Genomic DNA, 17,615 nt, shown 5'->3' on the forward strand with positions numbered 1-17,615 from the left:
ATAAAGAAACAACCAGGGAAAAAAGTACATTTCTTAAAGAAATAGACTGTATCAAGTACTCAAATCTCAAATACTACTGTGGAATTGTCACTGGAATTGACATAAGCCCTAAATTTTACAAGTTAGCAAGACAACTTATTCTTCCATTTCTGTTTATAATACAATGTAGAAATTTTGTGGATATTATTTTCATATAGTTATAAAATTCTAGAAATTCTTATAGTATTTATTTTAACTTCATGAAAGTGAAAAAATTTATATCAAATATGTATTTCTCTGTAGTTTTTGATAGATAGTAAATTGGTCGTCCATACAAGATTTATAAAACATTTTTAACTAGCTCTAGTTCATAGTTAAAATACTTACCAATTATTTTTAATTAGAGCCTTTTTATCACAATCTTTTTGCTAAAGCATGACATAAATTTAGTTCATCCCAATTATACATAAAATTTTAAATTGTTTGGTTTAATCTTTTATACTTTAATTTATTTGAATGAAAATTTTTAGATATTTTGATAATTATAGATTAGGTGCCAAACTTTTTTTGGTCATAAAAATCCTTTAGAAGACTTTTTTTTATAATAAAACATTGGATGTAACCACAAAGTTTATTTTGGTACACTAAAATATTGGATTTATGTCCGATGTGATGAATAAAATTGTTTTTTTTTGTACTTAAAATAGTTTTGAAATTGGGGTGTATGACTGAGAGCTGAATACATAAATCCAGGTGATATCCTTTCTACTCTTAAATTTGCTTTTGTTATAAGCCCAAGCTGAAAAGTCTGATTTGCATAGGTTGATATACACACTCCTTTTTCTGATCAATCCTACCCAAAAGTCATTCAGTGGCAGATTCAAATTTTCTTTTTAAGATAAGTGAATTTTAAAAAGTGCTTCATATTCTGACGTGGACAATGTGCAAAGTTTATTTCAGTTAAGAAATTAGGTTTTACACTTAATCAAATGGATTTACTGAGAAGTCTTTTCAGATCTTTTTTTAACTGATTGATTAAATTATAATATACAAGAAAGTTTTTCTCCACTTTTTTTTTTATCTTGGAATATTTTAAGTTCATAAAAATTAATGATTATGATTCAGAATATATGTTAGTTTGAAAAACTTTTTACATCAAACAAGTTAAGAATGACAATGTCAAATGTTAATAGAGAAAAGATCTCTTCATGTAAACTTTTAGCTCTTTAGGACATTTTGAATTAATTATATTTGAGGACTAATTAGTGAAAAAAAATTTTCCTATTTGGTCATGATTAAGACTCTGGCTCCATCAAATGTTTAATTTTTAACTTCAATTGTTTGAGGTAGGAGTATATTATTCAAACCATTTTATTTTAATAATTTATTTATATTCTGTTCTAATGCTTTATATAAATTTTATATAAGCAATAGAAATAATTTGTTCACATATGACAACATGTAATTTTAGCATTATTTTTAGTTATATAAAACTATAATTAAAAGGAAGAAAGCATAGAAAACATAATAAGATATCAATAAACAATTAAGTAATAATTACTATTCACCAATTATTTACCATCATTAGCCTTGCATCTGATTGACACAGTTGTTCAGTCTATTTTTATAATTGCCAGTTTATATTAGAAAGATCTTAACAGTATTTAGCATATAAGCAAAGTCAACATTGTAAGAATGTTACAACAAAGATGTGAATATCCAAGTCGTCCAAAAAAAAGAAGGAAAAAGAGTTAAGAGAATCTTTTAAAGACTATATAGTTCTGACTATGGCTTCAGCAAAAAATGGAAGCTCTGACTGGCTCCAAAGTCCTGCTAATCAACAAGGAAATGCTTTCTTTGCAGATAAATCATATTTTCTTTTACTTGGTTTTTATGGTATAAATTATTTGTTTTAAATATCTAAATCAATGTTGATGTTTTTTATTTCATTTTTAATATTTGCTCAATAATTAAATTCAGTTTACAAATCTAAAATGTCTTTTATTTATTTATATACACACTTAAAATTTAGTTATCTGTATATTAACATACTAATTTTTTTTAATAAAAAAAAAGGCATTAAAAAAGAAACATGAAGCATTTGAGAGTGATCTTGCTGCTCATCAAGATAGAGTAGAACAAATTGCTGCTATTGCTCAAGAATTAAAGTGAGTAAATTTAATAAATTTTACATATAATGAAATATACTATGAAAGTATGTTAAATTTATATTATAGCGTTTTCTATATTTGTCTGAAAAAACTAAAATATTTAGTAGTCTGAATAATGATTTTGAACATGTTTATCTATCTAAGTTAAGGAGTAGAACAGCATTTTTGTGATCTAATAATGAAGCAAAATGTCTCAAAAAATGTTTAATCTTGATTAAAATATCTGAACTTTAATATTTTAGCATTTCTATATTTGTCTGATTATCTGATAGAATTGTCTATATCTGAACATCCATTTTTTTCAGAAATACAAAGGAAAAACTCATTAGTTATGTGATCAAAAAGAACAAATTGATTAAAAATGAATAAAAATTATCTTATTGATTTTATGAAATATACAGATATTGAGAACGTATTAAAATTGAAATATCTGTAGTTCTATAAAGTGTTTCAATGTATTTCTAACCAATTATAAAATTTTATTAATGATATTAAAAGAAACTTAATTTTAGATAGTTTCAAAAATATCTTAGTTTAATAGTATAAATTAAAATATTCAAAATATTGCTTTTAAAGTTTTGAAACAATTCAATTTTAATTAAATTTGTTACAATTAACAGTGCTCTTGACTATCATGATTCTGCATCAGTTAATGCTAGATGTCAGAGAATCTGTGACCAGTGGGATCGCTTAGGCACTCTTACACAAAAACGAAGAAATGCTCTTGAGGTATAGATTTTTGTGTTTAATTTTATTCTGATGTATATATTAATAAAATTTTTAACTATATAAAAAAAATTAAAAACTAACATAATGTTCTTTTTGTATGTTAGGAAGCAGAACGTGTATTGGAGAAAATTGATCAATTACATCTTGAATTTGCCAAGAGAGCTGCTGTGAGTAAATTTACTTATTAGAAATTAATGTATTATCATTTTCAATATCTATTTTATTTTATTTTAGCCCTTTAATAATTGGCTGGATGGAGCTAGAGAAGATCTTGTTGATATGTTTATTGTTCATACAATGGATGAAATTCAAGGTTTAATTGATGCTCATGAACAATTTAAACAAACATTAGGTGAAGCTGATAAGGAACACAAATCCATCATTTCTCTGTCACACGAAGTTCAGACTATTGCCACACAATATCAAGTGCCAGGTGGTATTGAAAATCCATATACTACTTTAACTGCCAGTGTTAGTAATTTTTAAATTATTTTAATTCTTTATTATTTATTTAAATCTTAGTTGTGATTGTTTTTTAATTTGTAGGATATTAGTAATAAATGGACAGATGTGAAGCAATTAGTACCAAAGAGAGACCAAGTATTGCAGACTGAACTTATGCGCCAACAGTGTATCCTTTAAAAAATTTATTAACCATGAAATTGCTAAATTTTATCAATTAGTAATCTGAAATTTCAGAATTGATGATAATTTTATTTGTTTAAACTTAACTGGAAATTAGCTAATGAACGCCTTAGAAGGAAATTTGCTGAAAAAGCTAATGTTGTAGGTCCTTGGATAGAAAGACAGATGGATGCAGTTGCTGCTATTGGTATGGGAATGCAAGGATCTTTAGAGGACCAATTAGGAAAATTACAGCAATATGAACAAGCTGTCATTCAATACCGTCCACACATGGATGAATTAGAAAAATGTCACCAGGTAAATTCTGTTGTCATGCATTTGTAAATTTGTCCTAAATAAATTTTTCAGATAGAAATTTGAAAGTAAATTTTATTTACACTTAACTATTCTGTAAGTATTAGATCATAATCTAAAAATACTTCAGGTATTTCTAGTAGTTTGCTACAGACTGTCTGTTAGTCATCATTTAAATATAGCAAGCTATGCAGTGATCCAAATGTAGGATTTATGGAATCAGACTTTTTAAAGTTTATTTTCAATTGCAGAAGATATTTTTAAATATAAGTTTTCAATGAATTTTTAAACATATTATAGGAAATTCAAGAAGCAATGATATTTGAAAATACTTACACACAATATACTATGGAAGTAAGTTCTATAAATAATAATTGAAATTTTTAAACAGCTATTTTAAGAATAGAATTCTGACTTCTTTCCTTCTAAATACTTTTAGACACTAAGAGTTGGCTGGGAACAATTACTCACCTCAATCCATCGCAATATTAATGAAGTAGAGAATCAGGTAAGTTTTTTCATGTAATTACACATTACACTTCTACATAATTTATTTTATAATAATGAATTTTGCTTTTTCTCTAAGATCTTAACTAGAGATTCGAAAGGAATAACTCAAGATCAACTAAATGAATTCCGAATGTCATTTAATCATTTTGATAAGAATCGTACAGGAAGATTGGGTCCAGAAGAATTTAAATCTTGCTTAGTGAGTCTTGGTTACAATATTCGTAATGACCGACAGGTATGTAGATTATATTTATTTATTTTTTAATGGATTCTTAACTGAAAATTACATTTATGATTATATTATTTTCAGGGAGAATCTGATTTTAGGAGGATCATGAGCATTGTAGATCCAAATAATACAAATTTTGTTCATTTTGATGCCTTCCTTGACTTTATGACTAGAGAGAGCACTGATTCTGATACTGCTGAACAAATAATTGATTCATTTAGAATCTTAGCTGGAGACAAGGTATGATGATTTTATTTTTTGAAGTAACAACACACACTAAAGTTAGCAGATGTAATTTTAATTGTCAAGCTGGTTTTCTGTTTTAGTCTTAATATAATCCATTAGTTTTTATAATCTAATATCATAAGTAAATCCATTTTTAGAGCAGATGAAGATTAACATTTATGTCATTAAATTTACATTTCAATAAATTTATTAATTATTTCTCTGTATTTATAAGTCTGTATTAAAAACACACAATGATTCTAAATTACACACACTACAGATTTTTCTGTTCTGTTTGAAACACTCATTTTTTTTTGTTTAAAGACAATTATCCTCAGTTGCTAAATTTACACAGGAAACCCTCATTAATTTGAACTCTGATAGTTCAAAATTCAGTTAGTTTGTAACTGTACTGTTTGACCTGGCTGGGGATATAGAAATTTAAATGTTAAGATATTCAGTTAATCTTAAGTACGACTACTTCAAAATTCAAAATGAAAATTCTGTCCAAACTGTGATATGAGTATGTTAACTTGTTTGTTTAGATTGAAGTGCCTCCATACCATAAGAGAACAATAGATCAAGAACAACTCTAATCTGGTCAATATGGCTTTGCTAAAACATTTTTGGGTGTCACCTTATCCATGGACAACTATTTTTTTTCCTCTTATCTCATAAAATACAACTGGGTTTTGGGATTGCAAGATTGAGCTAAAAATAGTACATTGATATATTTGTAGGGCTACTACATTTAGACGACTTACTATTTTTTGGGCCACTTAAAAAATAATTTGCGCTACAATTTGAGGAATTCTGCTTTACATTTTATGAAGCCTGTTTGCAACCTGTGAGTGTTCTGTTCATGCAACCATCAGACATGTTCTGTTTACCTACAGTTTATATATATATATATATTTTTTTTATTAATTAACAAAATTAGCATTCTGTGTACATAGATGTATTTCATTTGTTTTAATAAATTATTTCAGTAATGATGTGGCATTTGGCATAGTGGACAGGAATACGTGAATCTCAGATAATTTGAAACTTGATAATTCAAAATCATAATTATTTTGTCCCTTGAATTTCAAACTAACAAGGATTTCCTGTATATAAAGCTCACTCACTCAGACTTGCTCTCACACTTACACCCTCTCTGTCTTTAAATGTTTATATGTATATTTAGATGAAATTGTCTGTTAAAATGTTACCATTGGATTAATAAGAATTGTGTTTCATTTTTAAATTTTTGTTCTAGTTAACTATAATGATAACAGATGTTTAATAATAATGTAATGTCATACAGTTAATAAGTCAAACATAATAATGTTTTGTCATACAGTTTTAATCCAGTTATAATTAAAATGTATTCTGATTCTCAAAAGCCAGAATTTTTATCTGTACGTACAAGTGAATATAATAATCTTTATTTTATCCAATCATTACAGGTATTGCTTTGATAGAATTTGATTACCACCACCTATAAAAAAAACTCAAAGTATTAAAACAAAACAAAAACAATACATTATAAATTATATTATAAACGTTTTTTTACAAAGTTGTTAATTTTTTACAAAACTAGATGTAGTGCATCCTCAAATTCCTCCATTGAAAGTATAATGCAATAAAAAAATTATTTGAGACAAACTTCAGTGAAAAGAGGAACTGTATAAAAATTTTGTCATATCAAAAAATCTAGCAATGTACCTGAAAATTTATGGATTATATCAAAAAAAATTAAGTACAATCTTAGCATGATTCAATACAAAAATTTCTGAATTCAGCTAATAAATGTATATTCAGTAAGCCATTTCTAAATACTGCAAAAATGTATATGATATAATGAACCCCATAAATTCAAATTAAAGTTCTTGATCTCATATAAGTTTCTTATGACATGCTTTTTATTTTTAACCCTGATCTAAAAGCACTAAGAGTGCTATTTTTGCAAGCCCATTATTGGATTCAGCCAGACCCATTATAGGGTAATCAAATAGTGAGAATAGAATCTAAAAATTTAAGGCTCCCAACTGATTTTAATCTAGGACTTCAGAGTGGCAGTCTGATGCCTTGGCTTTCCTCATGACTGATATATCTAATATATTATACATAGATATGCCAGAGGATCTGTTTTAATCAATCCAGTGAAATAACTCAAAATACACATACTGCAAAAAGTCATATAACAAAAAATGTTAGCCCATCTTTTGCTTGCTTGAAGTCTATTACAGTAGAGCATTGATTATCCGACTCAGTTGGGGTCTGAGATTGGTTGGATAAGTGAAAAAATGGATAACCGAAAAGTATGAAAAAATACCTTATTAATAGTGTATTAGTATATCCCATGTAATAAGCATATTAGTATATCGTTATTAACCCTACTTTGCATTGAATTTTCATTGATTTAACATCGATGAAAATTCAACGCAAAGTAGGATAATAACAATTTACTAATATCACTATATTAATTTAACACATACTAATTTATCACATATACTAATTTAACAATGATTATTTTTTTATTTTGCACAAAATAAATACAGAAATAAATAAAAATAGAAAATTAAGCCTGGTTTAAATACTGGCCTCCCTTTCATGGTCGAGACAGTGTTGCCAGCTTAAACACGCAAAAATTTAACAAAAATAATAATAAAGTAGCCAAGACATAGCCAAATATTGTAGCGCCACATCACTAGCGGACATTTGAATTTGCCGACTAGAACGCGGTCAGTTAACCGATGTGACAGTTGACCAGGGGTTGGATAATCGATGCTCTACTGTAGTTTCATCATCGATGGTGCTATAATTGGTGAAAATGTAGTTATCTTTATTTTCTGAAATGGAAACTCCTATTTTTTTTTATTGCATATTATGATTCTGCATCAAAAACAAATTTAATTTATTTAATTTAATATATGAAATAATTCTTTTCCTTCAAATGATGAACTGATACAAAACTTTTTGCCACAGTTCAAGATCATCTTAAATTTATTCAATACATTTTTCACTTTAAGTGGAATGCTTAATTAACATGAATGTCTGTCAGTTTTCTCGTATGGAAAATGATGTTCAGAGACCTTTTCATTTTGCTGAATGCATTAGTCAATTCTCTATTGGAAACTAATTCTCACAGGTTTTAATAAAACTTTTTGTTTGCACAAGCTATTCAAATCTTTCCAATCATATCTTCTCTAGGTGTTGGTTCCTGTTGATAGACATTTTTTAAATATTCCCAAAAATAAGTTGTGTGAAGTCAAGTCTGACAACTGCCTAGGCCATGGTACTGGTCCATGTTGCCCAACCCACCTTTTGTTAAAGTTCCAATTTAAATTATTTATAACAATTCATGAATGGTAGGGCCTTGCTCCATCAAACTGAATTTTTTCAGTATTTTTTTCCTCTTCTTTCTTTCAAGGGATTAAAATAAACCACCCTGATGACACTGTTGAGCATTATGAGAGACTAATAATATATTGTTTGTTGATAATTCTTTGCTATCCTACTTTATAATTTGAAAATCAGAATATTTATAACTTGAAAAATTTTTCATGATTTTGCAAAAATCCATTAAAGTTTTACAGTTTTTTTTAAATGTTTTACTTATTCAGTTGATTTTAATAACTTTTTCAAACAAAGTAATTATATTTGTATTCTGAATTTATGGTTGAATTCCATTAATGGCCATTGTTCAGCAGTTACTGTTTGAATCTGAAAATATTTTAAAGCTGCAATAATTTTGATATTCAAAAAGTATGCATTGTATTTGATTAAGATAAAACTAGTGTTTAATCATCATTTTTTGTTAAATTTATGATATAGATTAAGTAAATATATTTTGCTTAGAACAGTTAATTCAAAAGATAAGATTAAAATATTTGTGATTTTTCAACTTTATAGAGAAATTTAAAATATTTTAAGTAGCATTATTTTGGCCATACAAAAATTATTGTTAAAACAAAAATTTAGTAAGAAAAATGAATATAAAATAAATATGTTTAGATTAGACACTATTTTGAAAATCATTGTTTAAAATATTTTTAATGATTTGAGGAAAATTCCAAGGTAGTATTGAAAAATGAAATTAAGACTTTTACTATTGTTTCTATTCATTTTTGTAATTCTAATAATTATAAAAATAGAATAGAAATAAAAGTATTAGAAGAGTAGAAAAAACAACTTTACAGAAATTTCTGTAGAGTTTTTTTTCTATTCTCTTCTACTTTTGTTATTTCTATTCTAATTTTGTTTCGATTAATTCTGTTATATTTTTATTTCTGTTCTAATTATTCTATTCTTCACAGAAATTTCTGTAAAGATAAAGATCTATTGTTAGAAATTAAAGTTTCCAAGATTTTCATAATTAATTTCTTACTGCTTTCTCTATTATCTGTTCAGATTGTTAATACCATTATTAAATTATTTTATCTATTTTTTTCTCCACTTGACATGTGAAATATCAAATGTTTCTTCTGAAACATAATTCTTAAAACTTGAAGTATTTCTAAAGAAATAAATATTCAATTGTGAATGAAACAAAATTCAACTATTCACTGTAATATTTGATATATTTAATATCTACTTTTCTGCCATTGTTTCCACTTTTATATGGTAAAACTTAGATATTTCATATTGATTTTCAAAAATATTGGATGTAGTGGAATATTCAATACACACACAAACTAAAAAAATGCATTTATTTATTTATGACTGCTAAATAACACTATATATCATGGGATTACTACTCTAACATAACAGTTCATTTGCCCTCCAAAAACATAAATAACAAACGACAAATGATAAAATATATATAAAATATTAAAAAGTAAAGAACAAGATATAAAAATTTACAGAATGTATAAAATTTATGAGCTATGTATAATTTATAAACATTTTTAAAAAATTATAAAATAAAATGATGTATACATAATAAAGGAATGAAAATTGTAAATTATAAAGTACTTTTTAAGCCTAATTTTTAAAAACGTGAAATCAAAAAATGAAAACGAGTTAATGCCTAAAGTTTCTGTAACAGTTCAATAAACAACTGTCTAGACAAGGAAATGACAAGAAAGATAAATTTGAGTTGGTTTAAGAAAGACAAACTGTGGGTGTCTCCTAAAGTATTGTCTAAAGTATTGTGGAGAAAGTAACCCATTGAAATACCAATAAAATAAGAGCTGCTCGAAATAATTAATACATGTAAAGACTTTTGAGAATCTAAATATTATTCATGCCACTTCATATGAATCAATATAAGGTAGATGACCTAGGTTGTTAAGCAAAAGTTAGTGTGTTTAAAAATCTTGTTAAAAAGTGAGAAAAATGGAACAATAAACCAATTTAGTTTTTAGTTGGAAAAGTTTAAAAGTAATTTTTTCCCCCTATTCAATTTAAATTGAGAACTATTTTGAGTTCACTTTAAATTCTGCCTAAATTTTACAATTTTGAAATGAAACAAAGTTGTTTTCCTCCAATTTCTATCTTAAACATTTTTATGTAAATGTTCATAGCAGAATTAGTGTTTGGCATATATAAAACCTAAATGCAGATAAATCAATATTTATTATTAATATTTTTCATAAATCATTTTCTAGTCCATATCTGTCCTGTAATGAATAACAACAATAGATTAGGATAAGAGAATAGAAAATATATAAACAAGTTATAACAAGATCTATGTAAATGTTTACACCTGCATTAAATATTAAAGTTAAATAACAATACTGCATAATATTGATATTTATGAAAGCTATAAATAAAATGATAATTAAAAAAACTCTATTTTTATACATTTTAATATTTCTGGATCAAGAAAAAGTTTCACAGAACTCTTAGTAGATAACATCATGTTAATGATGCTCAGGGCAGAAAGATTTTGTTAGCAGTTATTCATATTACACTATTATTTTTATACTTAACACTTTCTCTACTGATTGATACGACTTTTGTTGTTACCTTCATTACATATGTTGTAAAAATTATAAAATGTATATATTTAATTATAATTGTTTTTCATTGTATGTGTGACTCAATTTCACATCACACAATTCTATAAAGACTGCTTGAAATGAAGCAAATTTTTATGCTTAATTCATGTTTAACAGTGACATACTTTATGAAAAAATGAATTATTATATTCAGTGCAACTTTTTTTTTCCAATGGAAACAGCAAGCATTAAAGAACAAATAAAGCATACATATTAATACATGAAAATGTCATTCTGATGAATATTTTCCCTTAGTCTTTGTTTCTAAAATACTTTATTCTAGGATTAGTACAGTTAGGAAATGAATTTTTTTTTCAAATAATAATAAAATATAAACTTCTTTAAAAGATCATTATTAAATGATAATGATAGTAAATATATATTATTTTAACTTCACAAGCATAGTCACATTTTATAATTTTCAGAAATAGTATTTAACATTAATTTTGCTGTTTTTGTTTCCTCAGCCATTTATCACTGCCGAAGAACTGAGACGAGAACTGCCACCCGATCAAGCCGAATACTGCATCCAAAGAATGACACCTTATAAGGGAATGGGTGCAATTCCGGGAGCTTTAGATTATATGTCGTTCTCCACTGCTCTGTATGGTGAAAGTGATTTGTAACACGTAATATGTTTAAGAAACAAAAAGTGCCTTTTGTCTGGCATTCAGTTTGTCTTCCATGTGATGTCGAAGTTGTGGTGACTAGTCTACATCAAAGTGCAAACGATCGTCTAAACCAAAGTGTCATTGTGTTGGTTTAGAGATTTGCTGTTTGTCGACCTAATCGATATGCTTCTATTTATCTATGTAACATTTTTTTCTTCACATTGTTATGCTCGTGAGTACCATATTGCACATCAAGATGTTAGAAGTATTCTAAAATTTACTGTAATATATTTTAGTTTGTTAGAAAATTAGAATGTCACAAATAAGGGAAAGCACATTTCCTTTGTTCAACACACTATATTTTTTGGCTTTTTTTTTTCATTTTACACAAAGTTTAGTTTTTTTCCGAACAATTATTTATGAGTGGCCATCGTGATGCAAAATTACTACAACGGAAAGTTAGTTTCCGTCTCAGATTGTGTAAGTCACAGAATTAAAAAAAAAAACTTGTCGTAAAATACAAAAAAAAAATTCCATTTTAATTTTTAAATTGCATCGCATATAATGTGAATTGTTATTGTCCTGATTTAGTGAAATGTTGTACGGGAAATAACACCCCACACAAAACATTTGAAATTTTAAATATTTATAATTCTTAGCAACGAATTTAGGATTTTGATATTCATTTGGATTTGTGAATAAAAAAAACATTTTATACAAAATTTGGAAGTCGTTTTATGGGCTAGAGCCCTAGTCAAAATGAATATTGATTACTGTAAAATTTTGTAATTTTATGGTAAATTAATATTTAAAAGAAATTTTTTGAATTGTCTTTTGTGTCAGAAATGCAATTCATGATGTTAGTAGCTTAAATCATGCTCAGGTTAAACAATAAAAGAAGTTTGTTCCTTCCTCAAATTCTTTCTTAGTCCTTAAAACAACACATCATTATTTTTTTTTAAAAAAAAGAAACATTTAATTCCAGGAGATGCCATCAACCAATAGATAAAAAGATATTTGAAGTAATTGGACTTTTTCCTTCTCAAATTTTGTTTGGAATTAACAAATGGGTCTTATTCAAAGTTAGAATTTAGAAATAAACTAAAATTAGTTTGTTACAGAAAGGAATTAAAATCTTCCTGGTAAAAAATTGGGTATAAAGAATTTTTTTATACCCAAAAGCTTTGAGGAGTTGGAAAAATTCTGAATCTTACAAAATTATAATTTTCGTCTCGTGAATAATCGGATGTAAAATTTTATTTAAATAATTTTAATTAGATTTGTAGCTCATTTCCAGAAAACGCGGTAATTCGATGTATTATTTAGCGGCATATTTTAATTATAAAATGCGATACCAGATGGTGCGCGGTTCGATTTTCCAATATTAACAAAAATATTCGGTAAAATTTTTTTAAAATTGTAATTTAAACTTCTAAAATGTTTAAACTTGTTTTAAAATAAGTGCGTTTCAAATAAATTCAATAAACTACGTAGTTCGGTTTTAAAAATTTAAAACAAATCTCAACAATGACGTCATCGCTAAATAAATAAATAATAGAATTTCAAATCTTCGCATCATCATTGCGTTTGATTTTACTTTAGATTTATTTTTAAAATGCGGAGTCACACAATGTTTTTTTTTTTTTTACGTTTTATATTCTGTTAACCGAAAGGCTGGTCATGAAATAATTTTCCATCTAGCCGAATGATGGCGCCTCTCGATTGCTGGGTGGGAGAATATATATATCGATTAAACGGTTTGTGCAGAAATTGACCGATTTTTCATTTCTGGTGACACTCGTAGAGTTTTTCCTCCGATATCGCCCAAGATAATGTGATTTGCAAATACTGAGTTTTCATCCTGTTTAACCTTTGTCCCGTTAATCGCAGGTGAGATAGATTGGCGCGTGCAGCGGGGAATTGCCTGGGACCTGGAGGATTGGAGAGGTAAACGCACTGCAGTTGCACGGCTGGTTGAAAGAAAACTAGGTTGTATCCGTGTAGGAGTGCAGCGTAGGCGATTTTGTCTCGCATTTCTCCATTTGCCAGCGAATCGGTAAGTATCTTGAATCTTGGACGCGATTAATGCCACCGATTCCGCTTCACACCCTTTTGCTCTACATTTAAATCATCCTCGGAGATTTTTAAAATAAATTTTAGGGAAACTTCCGAGATCATTTTCGTTGTCTTTTAAGCAATTGGAAAAGATACGGTAGGCGTTGCCTACTTTTGTACTTCATCTCACGGCACGAAAGCGGAAAGCTAAGGAAACTCTTTACAGGGGCAGAACGCTTAGATGAAAATCGAAAAGTGCTTTTAACAATGGCACGCTACGTGGTATTAAACCGGCTAAACACTTAGGACATCCGAACTCTCGATTCTGTTTTTTTAGTTACGATGTATTTAAAATTAATTATTAGCAAAGGGGGAAAGGAACACATTATGAAATTTGCTGCTTCGAAAAATTTAATCCTCTAAAAAGTCGCGTTTTCTCTTTTCGTCCGATAACAATATTAAATCGCTGCTTTATTATTAATGTAGTCGGGAGTAAAAATGGCAGAATGGTTTTTGTACGTGAGCGGGGGAAGTTTGAAAAATATAAATAAAAATAACGTGTACTAATACTTGTATTATTTTTCTGTTTTATATAGGGAAACAGTAATATTTTGTGTATAATACATTCTGCCATGTTGCGTTTTTGTGTAGTGGCTACTGAAAATTTAAACATTGCTGTAACAGAAAGCTTTTCCGTGTCGCCGCCTTTCTTTTTTTTCCCCTCCCTCTCCAGACACGATATAGTTTAAATGCAATCACCGATAGCAGCTCCCCTAGCGACAAGCCATTGGAACTAAGTTCTACCGCCCAATTACCTCGTCTTGTTTTATGTATTAAAGTCGCTAATGTAATACGATCGAAGTTAAAATCCAACAGAGCGAACACTTGGCTACACTTTTTTTTACCCTCCCCTCTTCTCTTTCCTGTTATTTTAATTGATTTACATCTTACAAATTAAAGATGTTTACTTCCAGTCGAAAAGGGCAAAATCCGATAAAATATCGATCACGTGAACGTACTGAGAGTGAACCCAAAACGGCACAGTTTACAGTTCATGTAACTCCGGGACATTAACATTATTGTCGGGCGTATGCCAAGTAAACCCGAGCCAAATTATTAAAAAAATAATAATAATACATATAAATCATTCATTTTTCAACTTTATTCAATTAATTTTTTTATAGTAAAAATAAATGTTCACGCATTAAACTCGAAATTTACGGTCATATAGTCTCTAAACTTGTAATAATAATAATAAATAGATAGATAGATTTATAAATCGTTCTAGCTGTATGAATGAAAACAAAATGTAGAAATTCGTAAAGGAAAAACTAACATTACTTAAGTACAGTAATTCACAGGTAATTTATTAACATGGCGTGTGTAAACTTTGTTTACAGAAAGTAAAGAAAATTTCTCACAAGATCATTAAGTAAACTTATTCTACAAGTAAGAAATTATGTATACAACACCGTGTAACACATGTTCTTCATAAGAGAAGAATTTAACTGTATACAGGGATCGGGCACCTAAAATTTTATAGATGTATTGAATTACACAGAGAACGTATAATATACCCGCTTTATTGATACATAACATTTATAGGGTAGATGTTTGGTAGTTTACAGATTGAAATAATATTATTTTAGCATCCAAAACAGATTTTATTCGGAGATAAGTTCTAGTGTTTCCTACATCTTCGTTTGGGAATAAAATTCATAATAGTTTAATTGTTTTACTTGCTAAAAAAAGCAGGTAAAACAATTACATGTACAGAAACATAAGTCTGTAGAAGATAAAATGTTATTGCTATACAGAAGCTAAATATTTATAAATTTAAATACGCAGATAATCGTTTAGGAAACTTCCATATATATATATATATATATTTTTCCCCCATTTACATGCATATACTACCTTACTTCACCAACATTTTCCGTTGTTGAATAGAGTTGGGGCGCAATTTTTCTTTTTAAGTATCGACCCAATCCTCCATTTGAGTCATCGTCTAGAAAGTAATAGCTAAGAAGTATTTATCTTCTCTCTTCAATGATTCCCTAGATTCTCCTTGACCTAATTTACAATCAGAAAATTCGCTTCTCTATAATCTGTTCAATACAAAAATCTTTCAAATCGAAGAGAAGAAAAAGTAATTAATCGAAAAATTTTTCAATTGGTACGTCAAAATGGCCAACAAGAAAAATCGTTATTTTTCAGAGTTTTTACTATTTCTATTGGTCACGAATCGGATATTTCGTGTTACGGGAGTAACGAGCAAAATCCTTTCAATTAACTGTAGAGAAATGCAATTTTTCTCTTCTTTTTTTTTTCTTTCTGTAAAGAGCGGGATTGGAATATCTCGGCTGTAAAATATTTTAAAGAATTCGCTTCCTGCCAATTATTTAAATGCTAGACGAACTAGATGCCAAGTATGATCCATAAGAGAACTTTATGAGAGTCTATTCACCAGCGTTAGATTATGTCTTTCGATATTCGCCATTTTCGTAACTGAAACATAGCTACGAAACTGGCCCATATTGACTTTTTATGAATAGCTCATAAAAAAGAATATATATATATATATATGTAAGCGCTCCTTTCGTTCACCAGTTCGTAAAGTCGGTATCAATCTTTCTTATCTTTCTGGAACATTCTTTTGTCATTTCTGGACCGAACCATTTAAACATTATATAGCCGATCTTGTCCGGAAGTGAGTACCTCAACAGGAGCGTTTAGTAGGCGACATTAAAGCACTTTTATGATCGCCGAAACGTATTTTTAAATAATTAAATAATGTATCAGCCATTAAGTTAATGTTTTAAGTAGCTTTTATCTTCTATTTTCCAGTTATTAATTTAACTTTAATTGCTTCATTGATTATAATATTAGTAACTGGTTTAACTACTGTTTCTTTTATTCTTTTATTTCTTTCTGTCCGATCCAGATTGGCGACATGATCGAGCATCAACCAAGTTGACGCGGTCGATGTATCATGGAAAATCACCCAACTACTAGATACGCTCAGGATAGCCCACTGTTTCTGTCGATATCCAAGTGACCATTTTTCTTCTAGACGCGAGCGAAGATGATGAACCACTGTCTCATCTATCTTCTGCTTCTGCATTTTTTGTACAACAGAGTCCTTTGTTCTCGAAGGATCTCCCACTTCTTACGCACAATTTCAAAAATGGTGCGCTAATTTAAACAGTTCACTCAGTTTAGAATTCCAGACCGAAGAACCTAATGGTTTGTTACTTTACACGGACGACGGCGGAATTTATGACTTTTATGAACTTAAATTAGTCGAGGGTGCTCTTCGTCTACGTTTTAATTTAGGCGGGGGTGCATCCATCCTGACTGTCGGTAGAAATCTGCACGATAGCCAATGGCACAAAGTCGAAATTGTAAGAAGCATCGAAGAAACGGTCCTCCATGTCGACAACGAAGCGGAACGTCTTCTGTCCAAAAATTCCGAACTGACTTTTGGCAACCAGACTACGAATAGTTATGTATATGTGGGTGGACTCCCTTCATGGTACAATTCAAAACTAAATTTACTAGCCCTACCTTCTGTTTTCTTCGAACCCCGTTTCAAAGGAGCCATCCGCAACGTTGTATATTGTAGTGACGATGGTGCCACTAAAAGACAAGAAATGACCGAATACAAAGGTGTTAGGTCTAGTCAGTTCGACATCTGCGAACATAACGATCCGTGTCAAAATGGTGGGATTTGCATAAGCACAGACAGCGGAGCAATATGTAACTGTAAAGCTTTGGATTATGAGGGTGAACACTGCGAGAAAGGTAATTTATGATATATATATTAATCGTTTAAATTTTCTTTAGTAAACTTTCTTTCCAAAATATAAAACGGTTTTCTTATAACTTAATTAACATCAATTCAAATGTTCGTCAAGGAAAGTGTTTTTCAACTTTGAAGGATTTAGGAGAAAGTATTTAAAATAACGATATTTAATCTTCAATAAAATAATCATGAAATTGCATAAAAAATCTTCAAAAAGTCCTACAACTCGAAGGAGTATGCGAAAATAAGAAAAAAATATATATTGGCTATAAGCAAACAAGCCAATCCTTCATCTCGAACTGTAAATAGAACAGGATTGCTCAGAATAAAGTATTTATCGATGAGACATCCCCTTCACGGAATATGTCCCATCGA

General features: G+C 28.6%; 3 protein-coding genes across 4 annotated transcripts in view; 2 read left to right on the forward strand and 1 right to left on the reverse strand.

The window, feature by feature from the left end:
• Positions 1-12,298, forward strand: part of Actn (alpha actinin) — a 40,012-nt gene extending 27,714 nt beyond the window's left edge. For both annotated transcript variants that reach the window (XM_067263702.1, XM_067263700.1), the window contains exons 13-23: positions 2,056-2,147; positions 2,771-2,879; positions 2,984-3,046; positions 3,114-3,350; positions 3,426-3,510; positions 3,622-3,821; positions 4,119-4,172; positions 4,258-4,326; positions 4,405-4,563; positions 4,639-4,797; positions 11,237-12,298. In XM_067263702.1, coding sequence (XP_067119803.1) covers positions 2,056-2,147; positions 2,771-2,879; positions 2,984-3,046; positions 3,114-3,350; positions 3,426-3,510; positions 3,622-3,821; positions 4,119-4,172; positions 4,258-4,326; positions 4,405-4,563; positions 4,639-4,797; positions 11,237-11,395 — 1,386 coding nt within the window. In that variant the 3' untranslated portion in view covers positions 11,396-12,298. The remainder of the gene's footprint in view (positions 1-2,055; positions 2,148-2,770; positions 2,880-2,983; positions 3,047-3,113; positions 3,351-3,425; positions 3,511-3,621; positions 3,822-4,118; positions 4,173-4,257; positions 4,327-4,404; positions 4,564-4,638; positions 4,798-11,236) is intronic.
• Positions 1-17,615, reverse strand: part of LOC136969541 (tubulin-folding cofactor B-like) — a 389,641-nt gene that overhangs the window by 58,270 nt on the left and 313,756 nt on the right. The window lies entirely within an intron of this gene.
• The window catches only part of LOC136969519 (neurexin 1-like), a gene marked incomplete at its 5' end in the record, with an annotated part of 109,063 nt that continues 107,975 nt past the window's right edge, over positions 16,528-17,615 (forward strand). The window contains one exon of the mRNA XM_067263698.1: positions 16,528-17,239. Within this exon, the coding sequence (XP_067119799.1) occupies positions 16,528-17,239 (712 nt within the window). The remainder of the gene's footprint in view (positions 17,240-17,615) is intronic.

This window comes from Centruroides vittatus, unplaced genomic scaffold, assembly GCF_030686945.1.
Source record: "Centruroides vittatus isolate TY-2023 unplaced genomic scaffold, ASM3068694v2 contig_18, whole genome shotgun sequence".
Classification (NCBI taxonomy): domain Eukaryota; kingdom Metazoa; phylum Arthropoda; class Arachnida; order Scorpiones; family Buthidae; genus Centruroides; species Centruroides vittatus.